We start from the raw sequence: 12,603 nt of genomic DNA, 5'->3' as shown, positions 1-12,603 counted from the left end.
CCCACAAGCCACGTGACTCGGCCAGAAAAAAAGACACAACATCCCAAAATGCAGTTGGGAGCCTCACAGTGAGTGAGCCAGGCAGGCAGGTCCAGACGCAAGCAGCATCTGACCCATCCTCCAGAGCTGCTGGGCCAGGATCTCAGGGCCCACCGGGAGTCAGGAAACCTAATATCATCCAAGACACTTTGTGTCCCCTGGTATCTGCACCAAGGAGACATCTGGTCAGTTGGCTGAACAAAAGTTCATCTTCATCAATTTGAGGACCACAGAATCTCAAATGTTTGGCCTCTGAGCTCCCATCTCCATCACCCCAGAAGGGTCGGCTTGCACACCTGCCATGACAGGGAACTCACTACCTCTAAGGACAGTGAGACTGGTTGTTTGGCAGGTTCTTCCCAATGTCAAGCCCCAATTGCCCTTCTTGGAATGCCTTCTGCACCGGCTTCAGGGGGACCTGGCCTAACACCCTGCCCACTGTCAGAGGCCACAGAGCAGGGCTCCCCATACCCTATGGCTATTTGGCCACCACCTCTCAGAGCCACACAGACCACACTGAAGGGACGGAAGGAGAACTCGGGTTTGGTGAAGGGGCTGGTGAGGCCCAGTGGTAGTGGGAAGTGAGCTCTGGTCAACTGCAGGCATAGGCAGAGAGCCCCCTGTGTCCCAGACACTCCCTGGTGCCCTTGTAGCGGTTCACCATCTCCGCACCCACCTTTGATGTGAGGACAGAGGCTGGAGCTCCGGCAAGTACATGGGCCTCCAGGGCTAGCAGCTTGTTAACACCTGGAAACTTCCGGCAGCAGAGCCAGTCTGGCACCTGGTGGACCAAGTCTAATTCCCAAACTCAGAGGCAGCGCAACCAAGGGCATGGGCTCTACAGTCCCTAGGTTCAAGTTCAGTCCCAGCCCTGATGGCCCAGGGTCTCCTCTTCCTGCCTTCAGTTTTCTATCTGGATAGCAGGGATCATTAAAATAGTTGTTGGGCAGATGCACTGAGACGGCCATGCACAGGCTGCTGTGAGCACCATGACCTCCATGGTCCAGCACCCGGGCCTGCAGCTGCCTCTCCCTCCTGGATGAGCAGCTCAGAGCTCAGAGGTCATAAGTGCCCCACTCCTGGCTACCGCATCCTCCCTAACTACGGCTCCCTGCATAGGTAGCATTTATCACATCACCTCATAATTATCTGCGGTGTCTGGGAGCTCCAGGGGGTGGGGGAGGAAGGCTGCGTCTTGCCCACACCCCAGCCCCCAGCCCAGTACATGGCTTGGTCTCCCGGAGAGCCGACATACTCCTATCTCCAGGTGTGTGTGTGTGGGTGCAACGCCCAAGCCCACCTGTCCACGGCTGCCATCCCCCACCCCGTGACCCTGCACAGGGCTAAGTGGGTGCGCGGTTCCGCTAATGCCAAAACTGCCCCACACTCTCCATGCACACCCTGCTCAGCCTGCCTGGGCTTGTAGAAGCCCTGCCCCCACCCCCTTTTTCAGCATCTCTTTGGCCCCCCCTCACTGAAACATCCTGTTGGCTGATGTTTCAGATGCCTAACCAACAAGCCGGAACCTGAGCTAGGCAGCTACCCTCCCAGACCTCCACCGGCCATGTTAGCCAGGGCCTAGCCCTGGACAGCAGCCCACGCATCCTCCCCGGCCCTGTCCAGCAGCCCCTACCTCTACACCCCCTCCTGCTCGCCAAACCTGACCCCCCAGCCCCCCGCACCGCCCCCTCTCACCTGGCAACTTTGCAGAGTCCCCAGCCGCTCTACTACTGCATCCACAGTGCTCTGAGCACATCCCTCCCCCACTGAAAAACACTTCAAAGGTTCACGTGGCCCTCCAGATAAATTCCTGTCAGCTGGGGCCTGCCCCTTCCTCTGTGTGATTCACCCACTGCCCTACTGCTGGGGCTCTTCCATCAGGCCCCAACTTCAACGCCACCGCCTCCTCATTGAAGACCTCCTCTGTCTCCTGGTCTGATGTCTTCCTCGGCTCCCGCAGTGTCTGGGACCCCCATCACAGCTCCCCACCTCTGCTGTTCCTTTAACCTCCTGCGTCTTTGTCTCTGAAGTATCCACAGGGCCCAGTGATCATCACTAAATGTAAGTATAATGGCTGTCAGGTGGCTGGGTGGATTCGGCATGAAGCCACGGAAGATTGATTAGAGCCTACACATGCCACGTGCGTGTGTGCTGGACGCTTTCCTTGCTGCGTCTAATCCTACACCTTTGCCAGATGGGCATTCTATTTTCCCCATTTTACAGAGGAGGAAACAGTTTTGCAGAAGCTACTGTAGTGGGCTGAATAGTTTCCCCCCAAATCCACATCTGCCTGGGAGCTCTGAATGGGACCCTATTTGGAAATAGAGTCTTTGTAGAAGTCATTAGTTAAGATGAGATCATCCTGGGTTAAGGTAGGCTCTAAATTCAATGTTAGGCTTCCTGTAAGAAGGGAGACACACAGACACAGTGAAGGAGGCCTTGTGGCCATGGAGGCAGAGATTGCAGTGAAGCAGCTACGAGCCAAGGAAGGCCGAGAACTGCCGGCCATCGCCAGAAGCTGGCAACGGGCAAAGAGAGACGATTCCCGAGCACCTTCACAGAGCACAGCCCTGCCAACACCTTGATTTCAGACTTCTGGCCTCCAGAACTGGGAGAGAATACATTTCTGTCGTTTTAAGCCATTACCAAGTTTGTGGTAATTTGTTATGACAGCCACAGAAAACTAGTACCACTAACTACCTTGCCCGTGTTTATATACCCCAAAAGGGGGCAGGTCCAGGGGATTAGGAGCTGGGGCCTGAGCCTACACCTGTGACCCCCGTGGTGACTCCTAGCCCTGCAGGAAGCTCACAACCTATTCCTTAGAGCCAGATCCAGGGGAAACTGTCTCCATAGATTGTCTGTCTGCTTCCTTCCTCCTAGTGAGTTCCGAATCCATCCTGCATCCTTCTTTGCAGTGGCTGCCAGGAGGCTCAGTGACACCTGGCTCCTTGCTGAGGTACCATCAGCCCTGGGCTTCCCTGCCTCCTCCTGGGCTTGAAATATCCCACTGGGTGGGTAGAGAAGACGCCCGAAGGTGGGACAGGTCCAGCTGCAGCGCCAGCAACAGCTCTCCACCCAACCTGCTGGGTCATCAGGACCCTGCTTCCCTGTCATTCCACCTGGGCCACCAGCTGTCGGTGCTACTTGTCTCCTGGAAGTTCCCACTTGGGGCCCAAGATGCCCCCAGCAGGGCCTGGGTTCCGTCCACTTGACTCTCTGGCTCCCAGGGGTGGTAAGGCTGCCCCGAGAACCCCTGAACCTCCACATCAGCCCTGGGGGCTGAGAGGGCAACACCACAGCCCTCCACCCACGGGGTCTCCCCAAACACAGCTCAGCGGCCCAGCGCAACTCCAGGCAGAGGGGCCAGCAGGCTTTAGTTAAGCATACATGGAGGCCGGCCAGTGGGGGGACAATGCTACCATTCCCGAGGGCACAGCTCTGTCTCTGGGGTCCCCTGTCCCAGTCAGGTTATGCCAGAAAGAGTCAACCTCGCCACCCCTCACAGGAGGCTGAGGGAGGCCCAGGCAGGGATTTCGGCCCAGATGCCACCCCTCCCTCCTTTCCTGGAAAATGTTCTCCAGGAATCTCTCAGCCAAGGACACAGAGGGTGGGGCGGGGTTGAGGGGTGGGGCTGGGGAGCAGTTCTCCACTTTCCATGGGATTCCAAGCTCTGGGCATACTCCCTCTGCCGCTGCCTGATGGCCCCCCTTCATGACATCCAGGCTCAGCCTTCCCTTGCGTCCCCCCCCCTGCTCCCACCCCGCCCCCACCCCACCCCCTCCCCCAACCTCGGCCTTCTCGCTTTTGAGGGGACAATGTCCAGACCTGGCTCAGCCTCTGGAAGGATATGGTCACGATCTGGGAATCATCCCAGCTCTGGCTCCAGCCCTGAGATTGGGGTGGGGGAGGTCTTACCAGCCTGCCAGCTCTGGGTAGGGGTCTGCGAGGCCCCTGGGGCAATGGGGCTGCTGCTGAAGTCTCTGGCCCAGTTTAGTGAGAGCAGCACCTTGGCCCCGGAGGAAGGCAGGCCGGGCAGTCATGCAGGTTTGCCAGGGAGGAAACCTGTGGTGCCAAGGTGGCCCCAGGACAAAGCTGGCTACATAGCAGCGAAGGGAGGTGTCTGGGTCCAGTCGCAGATGGCAGGAAAGAAGGGGCTCCGGGATAGGAAGGCCCCAGGAACAGGCCCAATGGGGGCACCCAAGCAGGCAACGACAAGGGCTGGGGTTCAGTGGGTGGTCAGGCCCTCTGCCTTGTCTCAGGGGCTCAGCCCCAGGGCACCACAGAGCCCAGCACTCTGTCTTGGACAGTCTTGGGGGGGGCAATTCTTAACTCAGAAGAAGGAGCCTAACTCTGCCCTCACTTACTACAGGCCCTCGGACAGCCTCTCCTCCCCCTATCGCTGTCCATGCTCAACCCCCGGCACCCGTGCCCAGCTACACTGTCCTCCCAGGCTGGACACACCCTCCTTGCTGTGGAGGTCAGGGTCTGGAGCCTAGTGCCCCAAATGCCCCCTACCCTGGGAATGTGAGGGGCCCAGAGCTGGGTGGGGGGTGCTATAAGGGGCAGCAAGCCTCCAATAAAGACCTCTCCAGCTAGGGGGCTCCTGGCTCAAACTTGGCCCCCGGAGTAGCCAGCCCCCACCCCACACACTTTCCCCACTTCTGTCACGGGGAAGACTGAAGCAGGGGCAGGTGCGGCTGGCCTGCTGCCAGCCTGCCCAGAGCCAGGCTGAGATGGTTAACCAGCATCCCCCATCCCATTTATCTCCCAGGTGTCTGGCAGAGGAGGCCGGCCTGCCCAAGTCTGCCCCCAGCCAAGCAGGGAGGGGTGATAAACATTTGTCAACTCAGAAGTGTCCACGCAAGGCGGACAGGTCAGATGCTACAATTGCTCGCTGCGGCTGGGGCGGGGGAGATTCTGAAAGCAGGCGCTGGCACTGTCTAAAGCTGGCAAACGGCAGCGGAACCCCCACCCATCCCGCCCTGACTGCAAGTCCAGTGCTCTTTGCCCCGCCAAAGCGACTGTTCCACAATCAGCACGGAGGCTCGGAGCCTTTAAAGGCGCCGAGCGCCACCTCGTCCCGACAGCTCCAGTTCCTGGCGACAGGGCTCGAGCCAGGTCTAGCGCGGGCGAGGGCCTCCTCCAGCGACACCCCCAAACCGGGTGTGGGAGCTCCGGGGCCCCCAGCAAGAACCCTCTTCCCTTCCTCCGCCTCGGCCCTGCCGGGGCGCGCAGCCTTGGATCCCGCGCTCCCCGCCCAGAGCATCCCGGGCGGGGCCAGGGGCGGGGCGCAAGCGGCCCTGCCTCCCGCCGGCTCGGCGCCCGCCGCGCGGCGGCCATGGGGGCGCGGCTGGGCCGGCGGCCCGGTCCCGAAGCGGGCTCGGAGGCTGGGGCGGCGGCGGGGTGCGGGCCGGCGCCCTATGAGCGCCGGGTGCGCTGGCTCCGCGAGATCCAGTCGACGCTCCGCGAGCGGCGGCCGGAGCGCGCCCGGCAGCTGCTGCGCCTCCTGCGCCAGGTGAGAGAAGCAGCCAAGCAGCCGGCCGGCCGGTCGGGGCTGGAGGCCGAGGAGGGGCCGGGAGGAGATGCGGAGCTGGCCTCGGGCGCGCGGGCCGGGCGGGTTCCGAGGGGAGGGGACGACTGGCCTCAGCGGTGGGGGTCTTGTCTGGGCCGGAGGGCGAGGGAGGGAAGGCAGTCAGCTAGAGTTGTGGGGTCGGGGGGACTGTGAGTGTGGAGGGGGTCCCATGACTGTACGCGTCTCTGGGGTTTGAGGGTGCTCCCAAGCCTGGAGCTAAGAGTCCACATTCAGGCCCTTAGAAGAAAGGAGGGCGGCTGGGAAGAGGGCAGGTGGGGGTGAATCATCTTGTATTGAGGGGCAATGGGAAGAGGATGGTTCCCCCCTCCAGGGTGAAGGGAGGCGCTGCACTGGACCCCGAAGCAAGGACCTGGGGAAGCGACAGCCCAGCTGGTCAGTGGGTGCAACCTCCCCACGTCAGCTCAGACAAAGCCACAGCACACAATGCCCATCCTCCTAACGGGCAGCTCTCGCCCACTGAGTACACACACCTGGCATCTGTTCATCACAACATCACATCACGACGGGTGGGGGCTCTGGTTCCACATACACCAGGTACCTGAGTCCCATATCCCTAGCCCTGGGTTGCCTTAAGAGACATGGGTTCTGATCCCAGCATCACCACTGAGCAAGCCACTCCTCTCTCTGCCCACATCCCTATACCCTGCAGCAGCTGCCACCACAATCGGCCCCGTCCTGTAAGCCGAAATCAGCTGTGCCGGTGGTCTTTGACCTGCAGGTGGATGATTGGGAAACTGAGGCTTGGAGAAAAGCAGTGAGCCTAGGGCCACAGAGCAAATTGGGGGCCAGCCAAGGCCAGGGCTCACCCTCCAGTCTCCCAGCTCTGCTCCTCCTGCTGCATTGGGTTTCCTTTCTCTGGGCTCAGCAGGCTGGAAAGGTGGGGCTGGCCCTTTAAGAGGAGCTGTCCACATCAGCAGAAGGCAGGCTTTGGTCTGGGACCCTGACTGGGTCAGCCCAGGCTCACCAGCCATCCTTCCCTTCTACTGGATCCTCCCTAGCTGTCATCTCCAACTTGAGCCGTGTTTAAAATGCAAACAACAGAGCAGCATAAATCAGCGAGAGACTATTCAGAGGCACGATCTCTGTCCGGCATGGCATCTGCAGCCCAAGGCACCAGCTGGAAATTTTAGCTGGGGAACGAGCTAGGTTGCCCACTGGTGTCCCGAAGGTTGGAATTTGAGGCCCGCCTATCCTGCCCCATAACCTTCAGGGACTCTGCAGTTATGGACCTTGGTCATTCTGGCCTGGCCTGGCCTCCTGTGCCCTGGGCTTATACACAGAACATGTTACACTCTGGCTTGGGGAGGGTCCACATGGGGTCTCGAGGCCCCTCCTGGCTGTGCCTGTCTCGTCAGCTTGTCGGCATATCCTCTAAACGGACCCCGAAAAGGCACCACACCAGGCCTATGGGAATAACAGGAGGAAGAGGCCAAGGGGTGAAGGCAGGAAGGCCAGGGCAGGCCAGGGACCTGATGATGGGATCTGTGTGAGGGGTGGGAGGATTGGAGGCTGGACAGGAAGGCTGGTGGGCGAGAGAGGGTGTGAAGGCCAGGCCACAGGGGGTTCTGAGACTGCAGGCTGTGTGCGAGTCTCTGCCATCATACAACCTTGAGAGCATTTGGTTTCCACTGAAGGGGTTAGGGGTCAAGCGTGTGTTTCATAGAGCTGGCTCTGGCAGCATTAGGGTGGACTGGAAGGGTATCAGGAGGCTGGGAGCCCCGGGAGGAGGCTGTGAGGGGATGAGGCCTGAAGCTCCTTGAGCAGTGGGCTTGGGGTGGGGAGAGCTGGGCAGAGGAGGGATGAGGGAAGAGTGCGGGGTGATTCCTGGGCTCTGGCCCAAGTGCCTGGGAAGATGGGATGGCGGCACCCTTTACTGAGCTGGGGCACAGGAGGCGAGACACACCCAGTCTGAGTTGCCTTTGGGTCGTATGAGCTGAGAGAGAGAGAGTTCCACCCTGACAAGAAGGGTCTGGACCCGTCAGCAAAGAGGTGGCGGCCATAGCTCAGGAGAGCTCGGGGATAGGTGGATAGAGGCAGGGGCCCCAAAGGGAATGAGGAGGGCAGGGGCATTTGGGGATCATCAAGGAGCCCCCAGAGAATACCCCAGACAAGCCCAATCCCAGAGGAGCCAGGGGGTCTCAGCAGAACGTTTCACCTCCAGGGAACCAGTCTAAGGGTTCCTGGACCCACTTACCACCTCCCTGAGGCCCCTGATGCACCGACCCTCTGCTCATCCAAAGGGTCCACCTGCCCCGGACAGTTTGCTCATCGCCATTGTGTGGAGGGCTCCAGCAAGCCTCAGAGGGGAAATGGAGAGAGGGGAACAGATGTGAGAGCCTCTGGCTGACTGGGATGGGGGCTAGGGGAGGGAGGCCTCGACCCCTGGCTCATTCCACTCTCACTACCTGCAGGACCTAGGCCTCGAGGGGACCCTCCTCACAGACATCCTCTACAGGAATGTGGCCTTCCTCAATCTGGTGGACCCCATCTCCCACGACCTGCTTGTGAACCTGGCCCGGGACCTGCAGTGCCCCAAGTCGGTGAGGCACGGGCCCCAGGCTGGGTAGTGTGGTTGACAGACCAGAAGAGCCCAGAGCTGGGAGCTAGGATCTGGGCCCTCACCTGGTCTGCTGCGTGGCCTTAGGCGGGTCACTGTCCCTCTCTGGGACCTGATGCCAGTTTCAGTGTATGAGGCTGGCCAGCAGCTGGAGCACATGGGAACTCTGCTTTCCCAGCCCTGGAAAGTCATCTGTTGGGTAGACCCATTTCCTCTTTTCTTTTTTTGGCCCTGCAGCACGGCATCCAGTATTTTAGTTCCCCAACCAGGAATTAAACCTGTGCCCCCTGCAGTGGAAGCACGGAGCCCTAACCACTGGACCGCCAGGGAATTCCCTAGACCCGTTTCCTGAATTTCAGCACTGTGCGCCAGGCCCTGGGACCCAGGCAGGTAGTCGTATGAGGACCCTTCGGGATACAGGACATTCTGACAAATCCATTGATGGAACCAGGCTCCCAGCCCCTGAGTCCCAGAGCCAGAAGAGAGCTCCCTTGGCTGGAACCCCTGTCCACATGTTCCCACTGCGTCCCACAGCAACTCAGCCACAAGCACATCCCTCCTCGTGTTGAGCTGGCACCTGCCACCTGCAGCCTCAACTCCCTTCCTGCCACCGCGTCTGCCCAGAACACCTGTCCCCACCTGCTATGTCGGCACCTGCGGACGTCCTGCCATAAGCATGGAAGGTGCCGCACTCCTGACACAGCCTGTGGCCAGCCCCCGGCCCCCGGCCCTTTGTCACAGTGAGCCCCCGAGTGAAACAGGAATGCCCACTCTGGGCTCTGCCAGCTCTGAACTGCCACGTCCAGGCGCGCTTGTCACTGAGGGGTCTGTGAGGCTAGCCTAGAGCCATCGCGGTGACCCCTGGGCCTTGCTGCCACTGTGGTGCCCGCTGTTAACAGAGGGACTGGGTAAAAGAATGTGCTGGGTGGTGGAGCGTGCTTGGTGCCAGCCTGTGGAAAGCAGTCCACCCCACATCCTGCCTGAGCTGGGCCTCTGCAAGGGTCCACTTGGGAGCCAGAGAGAGCCAGGTGGTGGTGCTGGAAAATGGTAACCCTCCCTGCTGGCAGCCCAGACCCAGGCCCCACGGGTGCGGTCTCGCTTGGAGAGTGAGAGGAAGAAGAGCGTGCTGACCTGGCTTGTTCCTATTCCCTGGGGGTGGCGTCAGTGGAGCAGGGCTCCCTGGAGAGGCCTGGTCCTGCCTCCCCCTGTGGTGAGTCCCAGGGGGGCACCGAGGGTAGACAGGGAGCCAGTGGCTGATAGCCCGAGACTCTGGCCCAGGGCCTGAGGACAGGGAACAAGGGCCCATTGTCTGGCCTTCCTCCCGCCGAGCACCACGGGCCTCGGACCAGCCTGTCCAGCTCCCAGTGGGCAGCCTCCCCTGGCTCTGTGCCAGGCCACGGGGCAGGGGGGCGGGGGTGGAGGGGAAAACCAGTGGGCGGCTCAGTGATCCGTGATGAATGCCTGTGCGCATGCACACACTTGGGTCCCCAAGGCCCGGGGGCTCACAGGGCTCCGCCTCCCCTGACAGCGCTGCCCCCGCAGGACTATGAGCTCTGGGAGTCCTCGGACAAGACCTGCCGGCAGCTCATCTACCACCTCACCCCTCACTCCAAGCGGCAGCAGGGGTCCAGCCTGCCCCGAAGGAAGTCCCAGAGCTGGTAAGGGAGCCCAGACACAGCCCAGCTGCCTGGCCCCTGGGGGGGTCCCTTCCCAGGCCTCTGTCAACAAGAGCTGGGGCCTGAAATCCCACCCTGCAGGCCCTCACCCTTGGCTGCATCACTGCCCGTCACTGGCCGGTGGCAATGCAGGCGGATGCTCCCCAAGGCCAGCTCCTCTCCGTGTGACTGCCTCCTGCCATCTGCCTGTCCCTCAACGCCCCGCCTATCACAGGGCCTGGCCCCCCTGGGGGCCTCAGCTGGAGTCAGCAGAGTCCCCAGGACAGGCTGGGAGGGAGGTGGAGTCTGGGTCATGATTCCCATTTTCCAGGGAAGGAAACTGAGGCCAGGGGAGGCAGAGTGTCTCGCCCAAGGCCACACTGCCCTGCTTCCTGAAGCCCTTTGGGGACTCTTTGCCAGGCTGCCTGAAGCTGAGGCCTCCAAGGCCAGCCCAGCAGCTCACTCTGCAACGGGGTCCCCCTTAGTCACTCCATCACAACCTCGTGGCCACAGACTCAGCCTGGGAACAGGCCACTGGCACCTGGGCCCTGGTGCTCTCCCCTGCTTGCCCCCCAGCCTCCTGCCCCCTCCCTCAGGCCTGGTGGCCCATGCTGAGCCTGGAGCCCATGGGGTTGTTCCCTGCCTTGGCAGGTGAGGGCCCTGGAGGTGTTCCCACTGCTGTCAGTCCCCAGGCAGGCCCATGTTCAAATGACAGGAGAGAACTAGAGGGGGTTCTGGGGGCAGTGGGGGACCCTCCTCAGTCTCTAAACCTCCCTTCCAGCTTAGGACACAGGGAGCCCTCCCCTAGGGCAGATCCCACCCACATCCCCCAACATGGCCCTCTTGCTTACCCTGGGCCTGTTCCCACATCTGTCCTTATTCCAAAAGGGTCAACCTTAGAGGAGGCACGTGAAAAAAAAGCATGGGCTGAGGGGTCAGAACACCCCGATTTGGAGACCTGGCTCCCCCTTAGTGGTGTGTGACCGTGGAAGGGTCACGTCACCCCTCCAAGCACCCATTTGCTCCTCTGCAGAATAGGATAATCATTCCCACCCCACTGAGTTGGCATAAAAATAAGAGACAACAGATGTAGCAGGTGTGGTGATGCAAGCACACAGAGGGTTTTTATAACAGCTCATGGAGCCTTAACGCAAGTGCATCTAATCCTCACAGCCAGGTCGCCTCTTAACCAAAGGGGACTAAGGCTCAGAGCGATTCAGAGCATTGCCCATGGCTACTCATCTAGGAAGTGGCCATCTGCAGGGCCTGGGCCTTGCTGCCCTGACAGAGGGGTCACTGTCTGAGGCAGGTGGGGCCCTTGCTCAGTCCCTCCCCACCCTCGACCCTCCCGCAGCCTCAAGAGCAACCTCCAGAAGACTCTGCCGGCGGGGGAGACCGTGAACCTATCGGGGATACCACTGTCGGTGCGGGACGTGCAGCATATCATGCGCTACCTGGGCAGCCAGGGCGCCAGGCTGGCAGTGCTGGACCTGAGCTTCACGGGGCTGAGTGATGAGCTGCTGCACCGGCTGCTGCCCAGCCTCTGGACGCTGCCCTGCCTCACCCAGCTTCTGCTCAATGGCAACCGGCTGACGCGGGCTGCCGCCCGTGAGCTCACTGAGGCCATCAAGGACACCACCAAGTTCCCGGTGCTGGCCTGGGTGGACCTGGGCAACAACGTGGATGTGGCCTCCCTGCCCCAGCCCCTGCTGGTTGGCCTGCGCCGGCGGCTAAGCCAGCGCACCTCACTGCCCACCATCTACGAGAGCCTGGACCCAGAGCCTGAGGGTGGCATGGCCGGGGCCACGGCCCTTGCCTCCACCTGGGGCTCTGCAGCTGCCGGGCCAGGGCCCGAGCCCCAGGCCTGCTGCACCAGGTGACCCGCCACCCGCCCTGGCTCCTGCTTCCTGACTGGCAACGCACCCGAGCACGTGGGAGGGGGTGATGGAGGCGGAGTTACCCCACAGGACCCGGATCCAGTGCGCAGAGGAGGATGGGCTCACTGGAGACTGGATGGTCGGTCCAGGCTGGAGTCTCAGCCTTCCCTCAGCAGGAGGGGCCCGGCACCTACTGTGCAGACCCCACAATAAAGGCCGATGCCACCTCCACCTCAGCCTTTCTGCATTGTGGGCCTCAGGGCCACTGAGCACCAGCCCTGTGACTGGGTTTGGGAGAAGGGGTGGCTGGGACTCAGGGGCCCTGCCTGCCCAAAAGGGAGGGGCCAAGCTCACACTGGTCTCCCCTGGGTGCTCCCTGGGCAGGGTTCCCACGGAAACCAAAGAAGGGGGGAGGGTCCGTCTGTGGTCGGGGAGTTAGAGGAAGCCTCCAGAGACCTGGCACTCACGTCTGGGCGGTGCTTGGGCACTTTGAGGAAGGAGCTGGGGAGGAGCAGGTTGGGAGCCCAGAGAGGAGCGCAGGCTGCTGACCTCCCCACCAGGGCCCCCTGGGCTGGGCACGAGACTGTGCCGACAGGGGGCAAGGCTCATTTCCCACAGGGCACAGCACTGCCCACCAGCCCTGGTACCCACCCCCCAGGCCTCCTGTACTTGGCGAGTGGGCAGCTCCATGGGGTTGGGGAGGAGAGACATCAGGCCAGAGACAAAGAGCTCTGTGTTCCCTCCAGGCCCTGGGGGCCCACATGCAGAGTCCTCCCCCCATGCGGGACCCCAAGGGAGCATGCAGGGGTGAGGTGGGCACGGCCCACAGCAGTGGGGGGCCCCGGGGGAGAGCAGTACTGGAGCTGCCCCAGCAGGGGG

The 12,603-nt window shown here is 61.6% G+C and overlaps 1 protein-coding gene across 1 annotated transcript; it reads left to right on the top strand.

Moving 5' to 3' along the window:
• Nucleotides 1-5,364: 5,364 nt before the first annotated feature.
• Nucleotides 5,365-11,727, top strand: LRRC75B (leucine rich repeat containing 75B; the record flags this gene model as incomplete). Its single annotated transcript, XM_082668255.1, has 4 exons — nt 5,365-5,557; nt 8,047-8,175; nt 9,735-9,850; nt 11,202-11,727. Exons 1-4 carry the CDS (start codon nt 5,381-5,383, stop codon nt 11,725-11,727), a joined length of 948 nt encoding a protein of 315 aa, XP_082524381.1. The 5' UTR covers nt 5,365-5,380.
• Nucleotides 11,728-12,603: the final 876 nt, after the last annotated feature.

This window comes from Grampus griseus, assembly GCF_964374135.1.
Source record: "Grampus griseus genome assembly, chromosome: 12".
Lineage (NCBI taxonomy): Eukaryota > Metazoa > Chordata > Mammalia > Artiodactyla > Delphinidae > Grampus > Grampus griseus.
Note: the sequence above shows the minus strand (reverse complement) of the source record. Positions and strands in the feature narration are given on the sequence as shown.